This window comes from Anopheles cruzii, chromosome 3 (assembly GCF_943734635.1).
Source record: "Anopheles cruzii chromosome 3, idAnoCruzAS_RS32_06, whole genome shotgun sequence".
Taxonomy (NCBI): domain Eukaryota; kingdom Metazoa; phylum Arthropoda; class Insecta; order Diptera; family Culicidae; genus Anopheles; species Anopheles cruzii.
In genome coordinates, this window is record NC_069145.1 from 9,554,125 (window position 1) to 9,569,908 (window position 15,784).

At 54.9% G+C, this 15,784-nt stretch overlaps 3 protein-coding genes across 3 annotated transcripts; 1 reads left to right on the forward strand and 2 right to left on the reverse strand.

Moving 5' to 3' along the window:
• Window positions 1-1,596: 1,596 nt before the first annotated feature.
• On the reverse strand, window positions 1,597-10,808 carry LOC128269794 (E3 SUMO-protein ligase RanBP2). Its single transcript, XM_053007197.1, has 8 exons — window positions 10,740-10,808; window positions 9,127-10,323; window positions 7,035-9,059; window positions 4,518-6,989; window positions 4,300-4,442; window positions 3,344-4,230; window positions 2,292-3,281; window positions 1,597-2,227 (listed from the first exon to the last, which is right to left on the reverse strand). Exons 1-8 carry the CDS (start codon window positions 10,806-10,808, stop codon window positions 1,920-1,922), a joined length of 8,091 nt encoding a protein of 2,696 aa, XP_052863157.1. The 3' UTR covers window positions 1,597-1,919.
• A 791-nt stretch (window positions 10,809-11,599) lies between these two features.
• LOC128271463 (BLOC-2 complex member HPS5 homolog) lies at window positions 11,600-15,054 on the forward strand. The gene is made up of 4 exons (XM_053008999.1): window positions 11,600-12,019; window positions 12,094-12,468; window positions 12,534-12,680; window positions 12,755-15,054. Exons 1-4 carry the CDS (start codon window positions 11,927-11,929, stop codon window positions 14,717-14,719), a joined length of 2,580 nt encoding a protein of 859 aa, XP_052864959.1. The 5' UTR covers window positions 11,600-11,926; the 3' UTR covers window positions 14,720-15,054.
• LOC128271464 (cytochrome c oxidase assembly protein COX16 homolog, mitochondrial) lies at window positions 15,052-15,576 on the reverse strand. The gene is made up of 2 exons (XM_053009000.1): window positions 15,399-15,576; window positions 15,052-15,320 (listed from the first exon to the last, which is right to left on the reverse strand). Exons 1-2 carry the CDS (start codon window positions 15,518-15,520, stop codon window positions 15,125-15,127), a joined length of 318 nt encoding a protein of 105 aa, XP_052864960.1. The 5' UTR covers window positions 15,521-15,576; the 3' UTR covers window positions 15,052-15,124.
• Window positions 15,577-15,784: the final 208 nt, after the last annotated feature.

Sequence of the window (15,784 nt, forward strand, 5' to 3'; positions counted from 1 at the left end):
GTGTGCGTGTGTTTGTGCTATGACGGAGCGTGAAAAGGAGCTCGCCGCCGCTGGCGAAAAAAAGCCGAATCGCACGCAGTTTAATTTGCTCGATGCGTTTCTTTTGGCCAATCACCAGGTGGCACAAGCAGGTTCAACACACGCTTCCAGTGGCACGCCTCGTGACACTTATCAAGGCCCGTGGCACAGCCTGCGTGATGCGTTTGTGACGTCGTAATTTAAGATCTAAAATGAGAAATGCATTGTTTCAGGGTTCAGTCGATGATATTACGGGGGAAAGCACGGTTAACTCGACCACGCGTTTTAGCGCTACTCCTGGAAATGGCGCAACCCCCCGTTGCACGGGAATTAAAAGAAAGGAACCGATCTCGGTTCAAGGCGGAGCGCCAGCGGAAGCGCTCGTTTTGTGGGGTGCTACCGGGGATGGATGTTTTGTGTAGCAGAAACTGGCTTGTAGCATCTATTTTTCGCTACCACCACACACCACTACCAAATACGCATGCGAGCTGCGCTCTTTCACTCGCGCGCTCTCTGTCTATCTTTCTCCTGACGCGTACAGGAGGGCTGTTTTGCGGGCCACCGTCGCAACCTGCGGCCTCGCGTACGCGACCTGACACCCAGGTTATCGGGCGGCGCGTATGGTGAAAGAAAGCTCCTCTCGTGCAAGTAACCCTTTTTCTCGGCTGTCCCCTGCTTTCCGGACGCCGGCTTACTACGGTGGAAGCTTCCGATTGCTTGTTCTTTCTCCTCCGTCGTATTGATGGGCAACTCTTTTGCGCGCTCTCAACCTCTCCGCCGCTCCAGTGTTCCTGACGGGAATGTCAGCGGTGGAAGGCAAAAGGACCGCTTTTCCCAGCCGCAGCCCCCTCCCCGAGGCAGCAAAGCGGCCACAATCCGTTCTCTAGTATACCGTGGTCGAGAAATGCTGTAGAATTGAACGGGGTTCTTACCTGCCAACTAAAATCGCTGGGTGGTAGCGCTGCTTACACACAGTTTGCTCACATTTGGTGCTTGTGTCGCTGATTACAGATTTGAGCGCTAGGCCAGTCGCCACAGTGGCGTACGTTCCGGAAACGATGCAAAGCCTGTTGAAACCCTTCGCGAAAGTTCGCTCCGTCGTGTGCGCTGCTAAAGGATGCTTCTGATCCGTCGTCGGCACAAAGCGCAATCAAGTAGGTCTGGCGTCTACACGGTCTGCCACAGAGAAATAACACACATTGGATCGGAAAACAGTTCACGACGACGGCTCGACTGAGTCGATGCTGCACTTCTTTGCCTATGCGGTGTACCGGGCAGAATGAGAGGGCGTACGCGAGCGTGTGGTTGTGTTTTGACTTTCCTTTTTGGACGCAAAACACATCTCCACGAGTGAGTGTGTGTGCGTGAAGCAAAATGAAGGAACACAAACACAACCACACCAAGTGTAACCATTTTTGCATTTTTGTTTACAGATTTCCTTCAGGATGAGCCTAGAAACTGTCTTTGGAGCCCGATCCGCTACCATTTCATGGTAGGCCATGAACGCTCAGCCTACGTTGATCATAAACGCAAATAAAGAAACATGACACCACAGCACGTTATTCTGTTATTCGTTATAATGTCTTATTGATCAATGTAAGAAACGCCCGTCGAGCGCTGCACGACCCCCGTTGCTACCCTAGAACGGCAACCGGAAATTGTAACTGGATCGCACCTTCTACGCTAAGTTGTCTTCTTGATACGGCGGCGGCGGCTTAGCAAAATAACGGGTGCAGCGCACGACGCACAGAGCGTGGCGATAGGGCCCACCAAACAAGCTTATAAATAAAACGCACGCTAAACGGGTGTGATAGATTCCTCTGTCCGGGGGGTTGAGTGCGTAGCATAAGGGTCCCAACAACGGTCCTCGCTCTCTCTCATCGTCCATTATGCGCCCACTATTAGTCCTGATCCGGCTCGAGATCGGGCCGGGAACGCAGCTTCTCCTGGCAGCTCTCCAGCGTTCGCCGGAACTCGTCGGCGATCGTTTCGTTCTTGAAGCGCACAGCCAGCTTCTCCAGCTGGGCGGCACCATCGGCATGGTTCAGTGCGCCCCATACGAACGCTTTGCCCGAGTTGTTCATCGGCGTCACGGCCAGCTCGGCGCTGATGGCGTGATTGAGGACGAGCTTGAAGATTTGCTCGCGACGCAACAGCAACCGGTACGTGTTGCGCACCGGGTGGTGCAGAATTTTGAGCTCGCCAACACCTGCGACGAAAGAGAAGCGTGAAAATCGACACGAGACTGCACCGCCTGGGTCCCCTTCACTTACCTCGCTCTTTCCATTCCTTCGTGTCGGAATCGTATCGATACAGCCTGGCACGGTCGCCGAACAGTTTGGTCTCTTCCTCTTCGCCCGTGCGCACCTCAATCTCATCCGGCAGCTGTATCACCGGTGCGTAGTACGGGTCGTAGTTTTCATCCCCTGCCGTTTCTCCGACGCCGCCACCGGCACCGGTACCGTCCGCGTTCGCGTTGCCATTATTGCGGGCACCGTCCGCGCTGCTGTTGAGTTTGCTGGCGGCCGAACGGGAAAAGTAATCTTCCTTCACCGTTAGCCCCACGAAGCCGGCACCACCAGTGCCGGGTTTGGTGTCGTCGAACTTTTTGAAACTACCAAAGCTACCCGCAGGGCTACTGCTGGCCAGATCGGCAAAGCTCACACCGCCGTCCATCGTGAGCACTGGCGGAGCGTCCTTTGCCGTGGGGGTTATAAACGTAGGCGCTACCTTTCCCTCGGGCAGCTTGGCAGGACCGCCGAACGAGAACGCGTTAGTACCAACGGTGCCACCGAAAATGGACTTTGGCGTCGAATCGCCACCAGAGCCACCGAAGGCCACACTGCCGAAAAGGTTCGACGGAGGAGTACCGGTAGACGGAGCACTGGTTGTGGTACCCCCGAAGATGCTCTTTGTGCTGCCGACGGATCCGAACGGTGCCGGCGGCGTCGTCATCGTACCACCACCTCCGAAGCTGATGGCGCCGAATAGCTTGCCCCCCGCTTCAGCCGGCGAGGGTGTGCTTAGGGAGCCCTGCTGTATCAACGGTGTCGGGGTGTTCGTTGTGGCACCCACATCGGAAGCGCTCTTATCGTCCTCCGTCGTGGTGGAACTCGTTTCGGTAGGCGGCACAGTGGCGGCGGCGGCGGTAGACGATGGCGGTGCTGGCACGAACGATGTCTTTGGTGTGGTGTTCAGGGAGGCAGAAAAGATGGAACCACCACCAGCACCACCCGAGGCAGAGCCAACGCCACTTTGGGAACCTGAAAGTAGTATCATCCGGGTTAAGTATCATCGCGCGCTTCTCACGATCGCTCTCACTTACTTCCGAAAATCAGCTTATTACCTCCTGCGGCTTGTGCTTCGCCGGTGGTCGGTGCAGCACCAGCAGCAGCCGGTTGTCCACCACCAAAGATCGTATTCGGTGCAAGGAATGGTGTCAGTGCAGGTTTCATGGTGCCCGATACTTTCTGCTCTGCCGCTAGGAAGCTGCTCGTCGTCGTCGTCATCGTGGTGGTGCTGGCTGGAAGCTGGAATCCTCCGGTGACCCCTCCAGTTGTTGCCGGTGGCACTCCAAACGTCAAACTACCAAACAGATTACCGACACCGGGGCCGACGGGAGTGGCCCCAAAGCTCACGGTTTTCTTCGGTGTCGAGTGTTGCGACGGAAGCGGCACCACGTTCCGGATGTCGATCGGTAGCGGACTATCATCCGGGGATTCGCCTGTCAGCTTGTTACCGTCGACGACCGGAAACGTGAACGCCTCTACATTACAGCCCCGGCAACCGCTGCAAGCGACGGTCGGAGCGTCCAGAAAGTTGGCCGGTAGCTTCAGCTTCTCGAGCGTTTCGCGTTCGTTCAACGATATGTCGCTCAGTTTGGAGAAATTGAATTCACCCGACGGGGACGTGGTGCTGTTTATTGTGCTATCCCGCGGCTCGCCAGGTACCGGCACCGTGCCGGGCGACCCATCGGCACCGCCGCTCGGGGTGAGCTTTCCGCTCAGCGCATCGGTGATCGCATCGCGGAACTCCTGCGCAATGTCTACGGATTTGAAGCGCAAACAAAAGTTCATCAACTCGAACGTGCCCTCGGAGAAATCGTTCGCCACAAACTGCCACGATTTGTCGTCCTTCTTCGAGTAGCACACGTCCTCGGTCAGCGCGTGGTTCAGGCAGATCTTTAGCACCTGCTCACGCCGCATGATCATCCTGAAAGCAAACAACAGGGAGACACGGTTAAACCCAAACCTCCAGAGGACCATAGCACCAGACGTGTACCTCAGTTTTCCCGTCGTTTTGTGCTTCAATATTTTCACATCGCCAATACCGCGCTCTTTCCACTCCGAGCTGACGAATCGGTACAACTTGGCCCGGTGCGAGTACAGGACATCCTCGTCCTCTTCGCCCGTCTTCACGTCGACCTACAGTGAAGGCGATGGGATCGGAATGAGTAACACAACTACCTGAATTTGCACATAGAGGCAATGCACACATACCTTATCCGGCAGCGCAATGACCGGCGCGAAGTAGGTGTTGTTTTCCTCCTCTGTAATGCTACTGTCACCTCCTGCAACACCGGTGCCATCATCATCGGCACCATCGGCAGCACCGCCCGAGCTGGTGCTCAGTGTACGACCGGGCGATTTCGGTTTAAACACAAACCCAAAGGTGGCCTTCTCCGGTGGTTCCACCTTCGACGCCGGGCTCATCGTTTCCACGCCCGTCCCCGTTGTTGATGCCTTTTCCGCGACGGCGACGGTCGGAGCGGTCAGCTTCGAACCGAACGACAGTCCACCGGCCGGTGTGGGAAGCTCGAACTTGAACACCGGTTTCGCGACCGGTTCCGCCGATGGTTGCGAGCCACGCGGTGGTTTCAGAGGACTTGCCCCGAACGTGAACCCTTCGGAACCGGCCGCAGACCCGAAGACGGCCGGTGCGGGGGGTTGCGCCGAAGAAGTGGTCGTACTCGAGGGAACGTTCGATGTGCCAGTGGCGACTAGGGCGGGTGCGGTAGGAACACCGAACGTAAAGCCACCGCCAGCGGTAAAGTTAAACTTGGGCATCGTGTCGGCTGCCTTCAGTAAACCGCCAACATCGCCGCCACCGGAGGCGGACTTTTTCGGCACCGTGTCGTCTTTCGGGCTTTCGCAACTGGCGCAGTACAGTACGTCGGCCCCGTTCGAGAGATAGCAACCGCCGCAGGTCCATGCGCCGGGTTTCGGTTTAAACTTATCACCAAATCCGGTGGTTGTCTTTGCCGAATCCGGCTCGACCGGTGGCTTCTTGGTGACGGCGACCGCGGGAGCGACACCGAAGGTAATCGGTGCCGGTGGCGTACCCAGCGCTGACTGTGGCATACCGAACGTGAACTTGTTGCCTCCTCCCGCCGTGGCCAGATTGTCAAACAAGCCTCCAGCCTTCGGTTTCCCTGCGGAACCCTCGTCCGGCTTGGAAGGATCCCTTGGTCCGTTACAGGCCAGACAGTGGCTGGCGTCCGCTTTGTTGTTTACGTAGCACCCGCTACAGTCCCAGGTACCCGATTTGGGTTTGAAAGCATCGCCGAACCCACTGGCGGCCGGTTTGCTGGCCGCAGCTCCCACAGCGCCAAACGAAATGCCCTCGACGGTCGGAGCGCCCGCCGTCTGGGCCTTGAACGTGAACGATGCAAACGGGCTCGGTTTGCTGCTGGCAGCACCTTGAGTGGCCGCCGGTTCGCTCACTCCAGTTCCTTTCCCCGCTCCCGTGACGACGGTTGGCGGTGTGTAGTTCTTCGCGAAGGTAAACTCTCCGAACGGAGCGACGGGGTCCTTCTTTGGCGTGACTACCGTCGTGGCCGTGGTCGCTGCGGTCGCCTTGGGTGCACTGAAAGCAAAGCCTGTGGGAACGGTCGCCGGTGGTGGTTGTGCTGCCGCAGTACCGGGGTCACTCGCCCTCAAACGGGCAACCTCATCGCGAGCCGCGACGAACGCGTCGTGAAACTGTTTCGCGAGCTCGGCCGTACCGAACCGGGCACAGAACGATTCCTTCCGGGGCGCCTCGTCGGCAAAGTCCATCGCCGCCCAGATGTAGCACTCCTTGCGCTTCTCCATCGGCTTGATGATGAGCTCGGGCGTGATGTAGTGGTTGGCGCAAATCTTGTGAATCTGCTCCCGGCGCATCACGATCCGGTACTTGGCCGCGTCGGCCTTCGAGCGGAGAATCTTAAGCTCTCCCAAGCCCCGCTCTTTCCACTCCCGGTCGACCAGACGGAGCAACTTGGAGCGGCCGCTGAAAATCTGTTCCTCGTCCTCCTCACCCGTCCGCACCACGATCTCATCCGGAAGCGGAATGATGGGCTGGAAATCGGGCCGCGGATCATACTCGACACTGCCGGAAATATTTTTTACATCATCATCCTCATCGTCGTTATTGTTGGCTCCCGCGTTCCCAGTGCCACCTCCGGCCAGCAAGGATTTAACCGTCGGCGAAGAACTCACGGCCTGTGCAAAGAACGATGGAGAAGATGTGTTGTTGTTGGCGGCAGCGACAACGGCGGTGGCCGCTAGAGGCTTCGCCATCGGAGGTGAGATCGCTTCCAGCTTTGCAGTGGAGGCCGCCGTCGTGCCCTGTCCGATGCTTCCACCCGTGGCACTGTGTTTGATGTGCTGTGGCGGAATCGTCACACTGTACGTCGGTTGCGTGACTGAGCCGCCGGCTGCGAATGAAGAGCTGTGTGCCGGTGGACCCCGCGGTGGCAATGGGTCCGAGCTGGTGATGACCACATTCACCGGAGCGCCACCCTTCTCTGCCGGCGCATGATGGCTGGCATGATGGGAAGAAACAGTGGCCGGTGGTGTGATTGGGCCCGCCACCGACGGGTTTGTAAAGGTCGCCGGTGCCCCGTTGTACGCGCTGTTCCAGCTCGTTAGCAGTGACGGTGTTTGCAGAGACTGTTCGATCGACAAACCAGTGCCAGTGCCCCCGGCACCCTTCTGGAGCGAGGCGATCGGTGTGGAGGTTTGCGCCACGCCTACCGGCGCCATCACCGGTGGAACGACCAATGGCGGTTGCGGATAGTTCGGTGGAAGCGAATGGTAGGCCACAGCGGCTGCCTGCGAATTGGCCGCTGCCAGCAACTGTTCCGACTGCTGATAGCCGTGTAGCGGCGAAGCTCCAACGGGCACTCCAAGAGGACCACGAGCGGTTAGCATTTGCTGCTGTTGCGCCGGGGACTGCTGGTGTTGCGACTGAACCTGATGCGATGGCGGCGTCTGTTGCGCCAAGTACGCCGGATAGGCCGCTGCTCCATAGAGGGCCGCGTACGGTAGTGCTGGCTGCGGTGATAATCCCATTCCGGGTGTACGACCTGCCGCCGCTGCCTGCACCTGATGGTGGTAGACGGCTGCGGCCGCGGCCGAGTTCTGCAGCTCATCCATCAGATACATTTCGTTCATGGCTTGCAGTGCTGCGGCGGCCGCTGCTGCCGTCGCACTTACGGTCGCCGGATCATCGCCGCCAGTGACGGTGCCAGACCCACCGCCGCCCACTTTGGTTGTCCCCGCTTCGGTCGGTTTGCGGTAGATGTTCTCCTCGATTTTGACCAACCGATCCTGCATGTCGCCCATGTCGTTGCGAATGCTTAGCACGTCCTCCTTCACGAACGTAAGCGTCTCCATCATCTGCCGGATGAGTGACTCCAGTTCACTGGTCTTCGAGAGACACGCGGTTGCGGCGGCCGTCGCCACCGCCGTCACCGTTTCCCGCTCGGAACGGATCACACTGCTACCGTTGCCACCGACCGTCATCGCGGAGGTGAACGACTGGAAGTGGTCACTTTCGTCTCCAGCTCCCCCGGCACCGTTGGCCGATGTGTTGAGTGTGCCATCCAACGAATCGTTGGCGAAGCACAAACGCTTCATTTCGCTCGCCACCACGTGGTTAAGCGGATGGTTGCGGTCAACGTACGGCAGCCCAAGGTACTGCTGGGTCTGCCGGATGCACTCCCGGGCCCGCTCGGCGTACATTTTCTTCACTTTCAGCGGCGTATGGTTCGATTCGTCCAGCTTCTTGAACGCTTCCGCCCGGAAGTAGGCCGCAAACGGGAGCGCAATACCGGCAAAATCTTGCGTAAACTCTAGGTGCCGGCCGTGCTTGAAGTAGCTGCCGGCCAGAAAGGTGACCGCGGTTTCGGCCAGCTTTACCGTCTCCTGTTGGCACTCGTACGACTCGAACCCATAGCGGAAGAACATGGTCGACGCCGGAGGAGCACTCGATTCCGTCCGGATCTTCCACAGGAGCACCCCGGCACGGTAGCAGGCCTCGGCCCGACCCTCAACGTGGCGCCGTTCCTCGGGCGCGAGTAACGATCCGCCAGCGGTCGCGCGTTTGGCAAGAATTTGCCCTAACTGAAGCAACACAATCGCATCGCTGAGTGGCGCGCCGGTTCCGCGAACCGCCTGCAGACCGTGCTGCAGCAGCTGCTTCTGCTCGGCCACGCTCAGGGCCGCATCCTTCGCCGTGCTGCTGCGGATCAGATGGTACGCCGTGCTCCACCAGTCGATTTTGTTTTCTTCGCACAGCAACGGTATGAGATTGGCCGCCGGCAGGAAAGCGGGCCGCTCGGTCCCACTGCCCAAGCGGTGCTGCTGCTGATGGTGACGCTCGCTGTCCAGGTTGCTGCGCGCCACCAAAATGGAGCAGTACAGGAACGAATCCATATCGAGCTGGTTCAGTGTTTCCAGGTTGCAGTTGTCCAGGTTGTTGGTGGAAAAGTTCAGCCTCGGAAACGCTCGGCAGCGCAGATCGGCCAAGTTTTCCGTACCCATCGCAAGCCCCAGATACACGAGGTACGGCAACGACGAGGGAAACAGGGACTGGGCGAGCTCGAGGTACAGGTCGAGTTCCTCCCGTTTCGGCAGCACGTACTGCGGTTCACCAAACGCGGTTCCGTTCTGCACAAAGTAGGAAGCGGCCGATGCCTTCGAACCGGAATCGCCCGATGGATGCAGCGAACGAAATACGGTTTTTCTCCAGCCCGAATCGGAACACAGTTGTCGGATCTGGAACGAAGGAGATCGTTTAGTTTCGTAGCTGTCGGCAGCACACGACCCTTCCGTCCAAACTCACCTGATTCATGAGATCATCGACCGTCGTCCAGACTTTCGACTCGGTGACGCTCTGTATTTGGGCCAGCACCGATGCGTCCATACTTTCGTCGACGCACGACAGCACCGTAGCACCGGCTTGGCAACACCGAAAGGCGGCCTGTTTGTTCCAGAAAGCCATCACCTGGCGCGCTACCTCGTTGCTCTGCTTCAGCCACACCTCGTCCGGGTTCGGTACGCTGCACTGATAGGCCAGCAGTAGCAACGCGAGACACTTTCGCGTCGTATCTCGGGCACGCACCGAACCGGAACCGGTGGCCGCATCCTGCGCACCCTTGAACAACAGTGAAGCCGAATAGAGCAGCAGCTGGCCGCGATAGTGGCGCAGGTACTCATCGGCCAACTGCGCCTGGGGCGCAGCGTTCCGTCCCTTGTCCGCCACTTGGCGCAGCGTCTGATCGAGGTCGTACAGCCTGTGCGCGATTTCCTTCAGGTTGCTTCGCTTGATCGATTCCATGGTCGAGTCGGCCAGTAGGCTGAGATAGATTTGCCGATCGAGCACGATCGCCTGTAACAGATAGTAGTGCCAATTTTTGGGCGCCACACCACCACCGGCCATTCCTGATTCCGTGTACTTGGACAGCATCTTGGCGACGCCATTGGTCCACTCTGTCGACTGGAGAAAGGTTTCGGAAAATTTCATCTCCAAATCGAAACAGTACTTGAAAGCTTCGTCCAGCTTGCGCTCCTCGAGGAAGTGGTCGACCAGCCGAACACGCAGCGCCGGCTCGAGCGGCCGGGCGATTATTTCCCGCAGTATGATGTCCTTGACCAGCGGCTGATCGGTGCCGTTGGTATCTTTGTTGGCCACCTTCAACTTTAGATTCAACACGGCCTCGTGGTTGATGCGCTCGGACTCGGCCAGATCGCACCAATGCTTTGCCTTGGCCAAGTTCTTGCTTAGATTGTCATCCGCCAGCAGCAGCTTGCAGACGTCGGTGATCAGCCCGGTTTGCTTGGAGTCGAGCTGCAACGAGCGCTGGTAGGACGTGACGGCCCGGTCATACTTGCGCTGTTTCTCGTAGCACTGACCCAGCAGCTTGTGTGCCGGGGCACTGTCCTCCTGCACCGACAAGTAACAGGACAGCCAATGCTCGGCGCTCGCATATTCATTCAGCTTAAAGTACTGTCTTGCAATTACCAGTCCCCGGAGATAGCGCTGCAGAATGGCGAGCAAACAAATAGGAAAGATATTTGTAAATGAGTTAACACTTTCTGCCCATAAGGGTAGTGGAAAAGGGGGGGGAATTCATTAGGATGAGTTGAAAGTCCGGTAACTAATTGACAGATCAGAGATCTCGACGCATTCTCGCGGCAAATCAACTCACGCAGCGAAGCCTAACCTCAATGTCGGTTCGAGACGCTACGAGCAATAGAAGACGACTTCAGCACCACTCTCACAACGCTTTGGCCGAAAACCATGCGATAACCGATTTTGCGGCTCACATTCCTTTACGTAGCGCTCATATGTTTCTTTCGCGACAACACAAAATCCTGAACCTTCTCGAATGTGTTTGTGACGCGACGAAAAAAGAAGGCACAGGAAAAGGGCTTCTCGGCGTCAAGGACTCTTACCTCATTTTCCGGCAGCTTGTTTAGCGACGTTTTCACGTGGCGATCAATATCTTTTTTGGATGAAAACATGTCGCTAGCGTTGTACTACTATTCCTTTTGCTTCCACTCAGCGGGGCCACATCAATTAAAACAAAACGGAAATCCTCGACAACGCTCCGGTGCTGCGGGTACGACGCAAATCAGCAGCAGCTGAGCCAAGCTTGCTTTTGCTTCGCTGTCGCTCAGTGTTGCTATCAGTGTTTCCTGTTCTGTACACGGAGTTTATTTTTGTATATCTCCTGCAAGTCCAACCTATTCACTTAACGTATGCAAAAACCTGCCCGCGGTGGATGATTAACACAATTTTACGAGGATATTGAAGTTTCTTTCCGCCTCTTGCAACACTATCCCAACACTTTGCACTGAAAGACCAGAACTTTGCCGCCGGTTGTGGTCCGGTGAAAACTCTATAGCGCATCATAGGAAGGCTGCGTCTATTGACGGTTGGTATTCGAATCGTCGGGCATAACGTAAAAGCAAAAACAGAAACAGAACGCAATTCACGCGAAGTTTTTAATTGTTACATATCTTTGATCAAGTTGTTAACATTTTAAAGCGTCTTGGAACCCTTTTGGACGGCTGATAATCGTATCGGCTGGTACAGTTTTGTTAACCTTGGTCAACCAAACTGTCAATAACTAACCAAACTGTGTCAACCTTGGTTATTCGGTATGACACATGATATCAGTTTGACAATCGTAAAGTTGCTGCTGTTCTGGGAACATAATTTTTCCTCCCCTTTTAAATTATTTATATCCACAGTAATTACTGATATCAATAGTTTTTTTAGAACTGTGGGCCCTTCAAAGAAGCAAATAACTGGTTTAATGTTGCAGTTAATAGTTGCCGATTGTTGAAACTACACATTTTGTTTGCCATCACTTGGTGAATGTGTATCCGTTTGTAAATTTGTTTGCAGTCACCCTATGTATGGAAAGCAAATTAAGTCTCGTTGCGTATAGAAACCACGGCACACAAGATGATGGAACGCGAAATACAGTCTTCCAGGGATGATCCATTAATGTAGGTTGTTGAAGGTAACGCTCCACGATCATGAAGTTGAACCGAAACGGCCTTCGCTGTTATCAGAAGATTGCTAAAACGTACGAGTCGTCGCTACGGTTTGAGGCGTAAAGCAGCCAACTACGATGGATGCAACGAATAAGCAATACGCCCTGCGAGACAGGGCTGAACTCTCCGTTGCCGTTAATCAACCTCTGCGTGATAATAAACGCATAAAGGTGCAAGGCTGAAGTTAAATCCGCTTTTGTTTGGCTACTTTGACCACTAATGCTTGGACTTCCTCTTTCCACAGTTCACCTGTTTCGACTGCTCTCCTAAGTATCTTGTCTTTGGGGCCAACTCGGGAAGCCTGTACTTATACGAACGGTCGACCACTACCTTCCTGGCCCTCGTTCCCAGCCAGCTAGGCGTGATCGGGAAAGTTTCCATTTCGCACAATGAAAAACAGATCGCCATCGGCAACCAGGCCGGCTCAATCGGAGTACTGCTAGAGTTGGAACCGCCCAACGTGCGGGAAATCCTGAGCACGGACCTAACGCCGACCGGTGACCGGGACTTTCCTGCGTCGGCTTTCGTGACGAGCTTTTGTTGGACGGAGGACGACAAAGAGCTGTACTGCGGCGACTCCAGGGGAATCGTCTCATTAATACAGTTCTCGCTGTTTATGGTAAGCAAGCAGCATGGATAGGAAAGCAACGGGAATGGCCACACTAATCGGTCCACACATTGCAGGGTCGCAATATACTCAACATCAGCCTACATCCTGTGCTATTGCTCGAAACTCGTATTGTACAAATTGATCGCTACAAAGATTTACTACTCGTGTCCACGCTCTCAAAGTGTGTGCTTTGCAATACGGCCCGCGAGGAATTCAAGCAAGTAAGTCCACTGCAGTCCTACTGCACTGCGCAATCTGCTCCGGAACGTCGGTATTGTATGCACGATCTTTACAGATTGGCAATCGCCCAAGGGACGGCCAGTACGGGGCGTCGTTCGTAATCGCTCAACCGAACAGCACTGCCACAACACCGTCGCCGCCGCTTATGATCGTCGACGAGGAAGATGTTCGCATTTTCTGTTCCCGACCGGGAAGCCGTCTTTGGGAGGCCGATCTCGAGGGGAACGTAATTCGCACGCACCAGTTCAAACGGCGGCCCGGCGATCACCAGCTCAAGCGCTTACAGGAAACTGATCTTGATCTACCACCCGGCGTGGATAGCACAATGATGGTTGTTCCGTTTCAAGTGCTGTACTCCATTCGCCGCCAGCTGCTACTGGTACATGATCGCACCCAGTTGCTCATAATCGATCCGCTGCACTCCAAGATCGTCCTGCGTACAGACGAATTTTCCGACATCACGCACGTGGCAGTGGTCCACGAATGGATCTATCTGCTCACGGGAGCCAATCGGCTTTTTCAAGTACGCGTTGAGATTGCGGGAGACGACGATGATGCGTCACCAGTGCTGGCAGATGATGACAGTATTTCGCATGAGTCATCACCTCAACCGACATTGAACCACCGGGTGGAAAAGCAGCCAAAGCAACAGGGCGTCTATATACTGGAGAGTATGCTCAACAACAACGGTAAACAGATGAATGGGAAGGAATCCCCTTTGTTGCTTTCTACCGAGGCGACCATTAAGGAGGCCCTGGTGTCGGTGGTGCGGGGTAAATATGGCCGCAACATTAAGCAAATGTTTATGGGATACGAGCAGCAGGCTCAACGGAATACGCTCAACGTTCCGGAGCGTCCGAAAACGTTGCATTTAACAAAAATCTACGAACCCAGTCGCAACAATACCGGGTACAGCAATGGAGCCCATGCTTTACTGGCCGAACTGGGCATCGAAGCCGACGATGGAGGGTGCGACACTCCAACTGGTAAGATAACCCCCGACGAGGAACTGGTACGCACGCGCACCGCCAGCAAGACGACGTCCGCAGCGAACGGCGCAACACCGACGATGGGTGGAAAGAAAAAGTTTTCAACCTCGCTACTCGAAGGGTACGAAACGACGGAAGACGATGCGACGGTGAGAAACCTTTATCTCATCTACCGATCGTCGATCATTAGTAATCTGAACTTTGCCGATCGTTACGCCAAAATATTCGACGACTATGGTACGGAAACGATCGTGCGTTTGCTGCGCAAACTTGAGAAGTTGATGGCCGAAAACGAGGAACCAGACGCACGGCTCAAGTGTACGCGCATATATTTTGACTATCTGAAACCGGAGCTGCTCTGGGAGATCGATCTCGATTCGCGACAGTTCATCAAGGAAGGATTTATCGTGTGTAACACGATGGACGAGGAGACCTGCACAATTTTAAATCGCCTAGAATGCTGTAACGCATGTGGGTTTTACTTGCGTGCAACCAGCACGTGCCATTACCGCGAGATCGGAATAAGCCTAATGCGGTACTTTTGGTCGCGCAAGGAGTACGAAGAGTGTTTCGAGCTGGTGAAGCAAGTACCGCATCTGTGGCGCACCGTGACACGCTACTACATCCAGGACCGACGCCGGGATAAAGTGGTCGCTTGCGTGTGGAACCTCGCCGATCGCGAACTGTTTGAGCGAGCCGCAGGAGAAATGTTCGAAGGGCGCCATTGGAAGGAGCTGTTCGAGCTTGTGCTTGCCTTCTATCAGCACAATGAACTGGTCTGCCTGAACTGCGGCAAACGGTGCAGCGTTACCGGGCAGCCCCCCAATAACGACAATAGTGCAATAAACGACGATCGACGGGCGCACGAAGAATTCAGCTTCCGCCAGTGGAACTATCTGCTGGAGATTGCCCTTGAACACCTGGAACCGGTGGAATTGTTGCAATTGCTCAGTAACTATACCAAACACATTCCCAGCGGTGCAATAAGTACCAGTTTCTACGTTCGCTGTCTGTTGCTGCAGGCCAAGTAAGAGGTTCCCATCGGCCTACAAAACGTGCTATAAACGCTTGCGAAAGGGGAAGTGTCTTGAGATGTGGACCGTAACACCACCCCCGGCATATTGTACGCTTAGCGCTGGCGTTATTCGTACATTCGAAGGTAACGAAAAGAAAATTCTGCCGCTTTCTAGCGCCGGATCGGCCGGCCGCTTGCCCATTAACGTTCGTTCGATGTTAGAATGCTGCACTGCTTCTGTCGATGGTAACACCGGACGGCCGGAACCAGTTACTACACACGCTAGGCCAAGAGTCATTACCGCAAAAGATGGCAACCGCAAATACTGTATTGAAAGTGAAGGCGAACTCACGCTGAAGCAAATAAAGAAATGTATTTTCTAGCGAAACCCTACTATCCTAACCATTATCACTGTTGTCCATCATTTGTTAGTCTCCTTCGCAGGTGCTGACTCTTCCCACGGCCGTGGTCCCCGCACGTTCTCCCAGTGGTCTATGTCAAGCGTCTTAATTTTCTCGTATTCACCTTCGAGCGTTACATCTTCCTGCTTTTTCATGTTCACGCCAACCTTATTCGCTTCTTCTCTCGTAAGCGAACCTTTCTTCGATACGGCATATCTGAAACGGCAAGCAAGAACGGCAAACTGAAGGGTTAGTGCCATGAAATGCCGGCAACTCTCCTATCGAGCCCCTCACCTTATCTGCGCGAACTGTTGTAATCCGAAGGAGCCGCCGACCATGAGCAGCAGAAACGGTACTCCGTAGCGGAAGGATTTTCGTCGGCTGTAGTAAATAAACTTTTTCTGTAGGGTTTCCATTTTTGGGTGGTAAATTGATTCGCGGCCGGGTTACTAAACCCCTTTTGATTATTTTGTAATCATTGCGCGTTGAAAATCACGATGATTTCCAGGTGTCATTGAACGAATGCGTTTACCACTTCTTGTTTAGTTCTACACACTGTGTCAAAAACAATCTCAAATTGTGCATCAAACCAAATGCAGCACTTTGTGATAGCAGTGGTATTGTCAACAATCAAAAAACGATAACGAAAACAAACGAAAAAATTATAAGGAATGACCATA

What these genes read in the sequence shown, in the direction of transcription:
- LOC128271463 (XM_053008999.1), top strand. Translation starts at nt 11,927, where the DNA reads ATGGATGCAACGAATAAGCAATACGCCCTGCGAGACAGGGCTGAACTC. An exon ending in GTGATAATAAACGCATAAAG is followed by an intron (nt 12,020 to 12,093) that starts GTGCAAGGCTGA and finishes CTCTTTCCACAG; the next exon opens with TTCACCTGTTTCGACTGCTC. An exon ending in CCCGCGAGGAATTCAAGCAA is followed by an intron (nt 12,681 to 12,754) that starts GTAAGTCCACTG and finishes CGATCTTTACAG; the next exon opens with ATTGGCAATCGCCCAAGGGA.
- LOC128269794 (XM_053007197.1), bottom strand. Translation starts at nt 10,808, where the DNA reads ATGTTTTCATCCAAAAAAGATATTGATCGCCACGTGAAAACGTCGCTA. An exon ending in TTCCACCGGTGATGGCGCCG is followed by an intron (nt 6,990 to 7,034) that starts GTAGGCGTGGCG and finishes TCGCTCCAGAAG; the next exon opens with GGTGCCGGGGGCACTGGCAC. An exon ending in TAATAAGCTGATTTTCGGAA is followed by an intron (nt 3,282 to 3,343) that starts GTAAGTGAGAGC and finishes TACTACTTTCAG; the next exon opens with GTTCCCAAAGTGGCGTTGGC.
- LOC128271464 (XM_053009000.1), bottom strand. Translation starts at nt 15,520, where the DNA reads ATGGAAACCCTACAGAAAAAGTTTATTTACTACAGCCGACGAAAATCC. An exon ending in CAACAGTTCGCGCAGATAAG is followed by an intron (nt 15,321 to 15,398) that starts GTGAGGGGCTCG and finishes TTGCCGTTTCAG; the next exon opens with ATATGCCGTATCGAAGAAAG.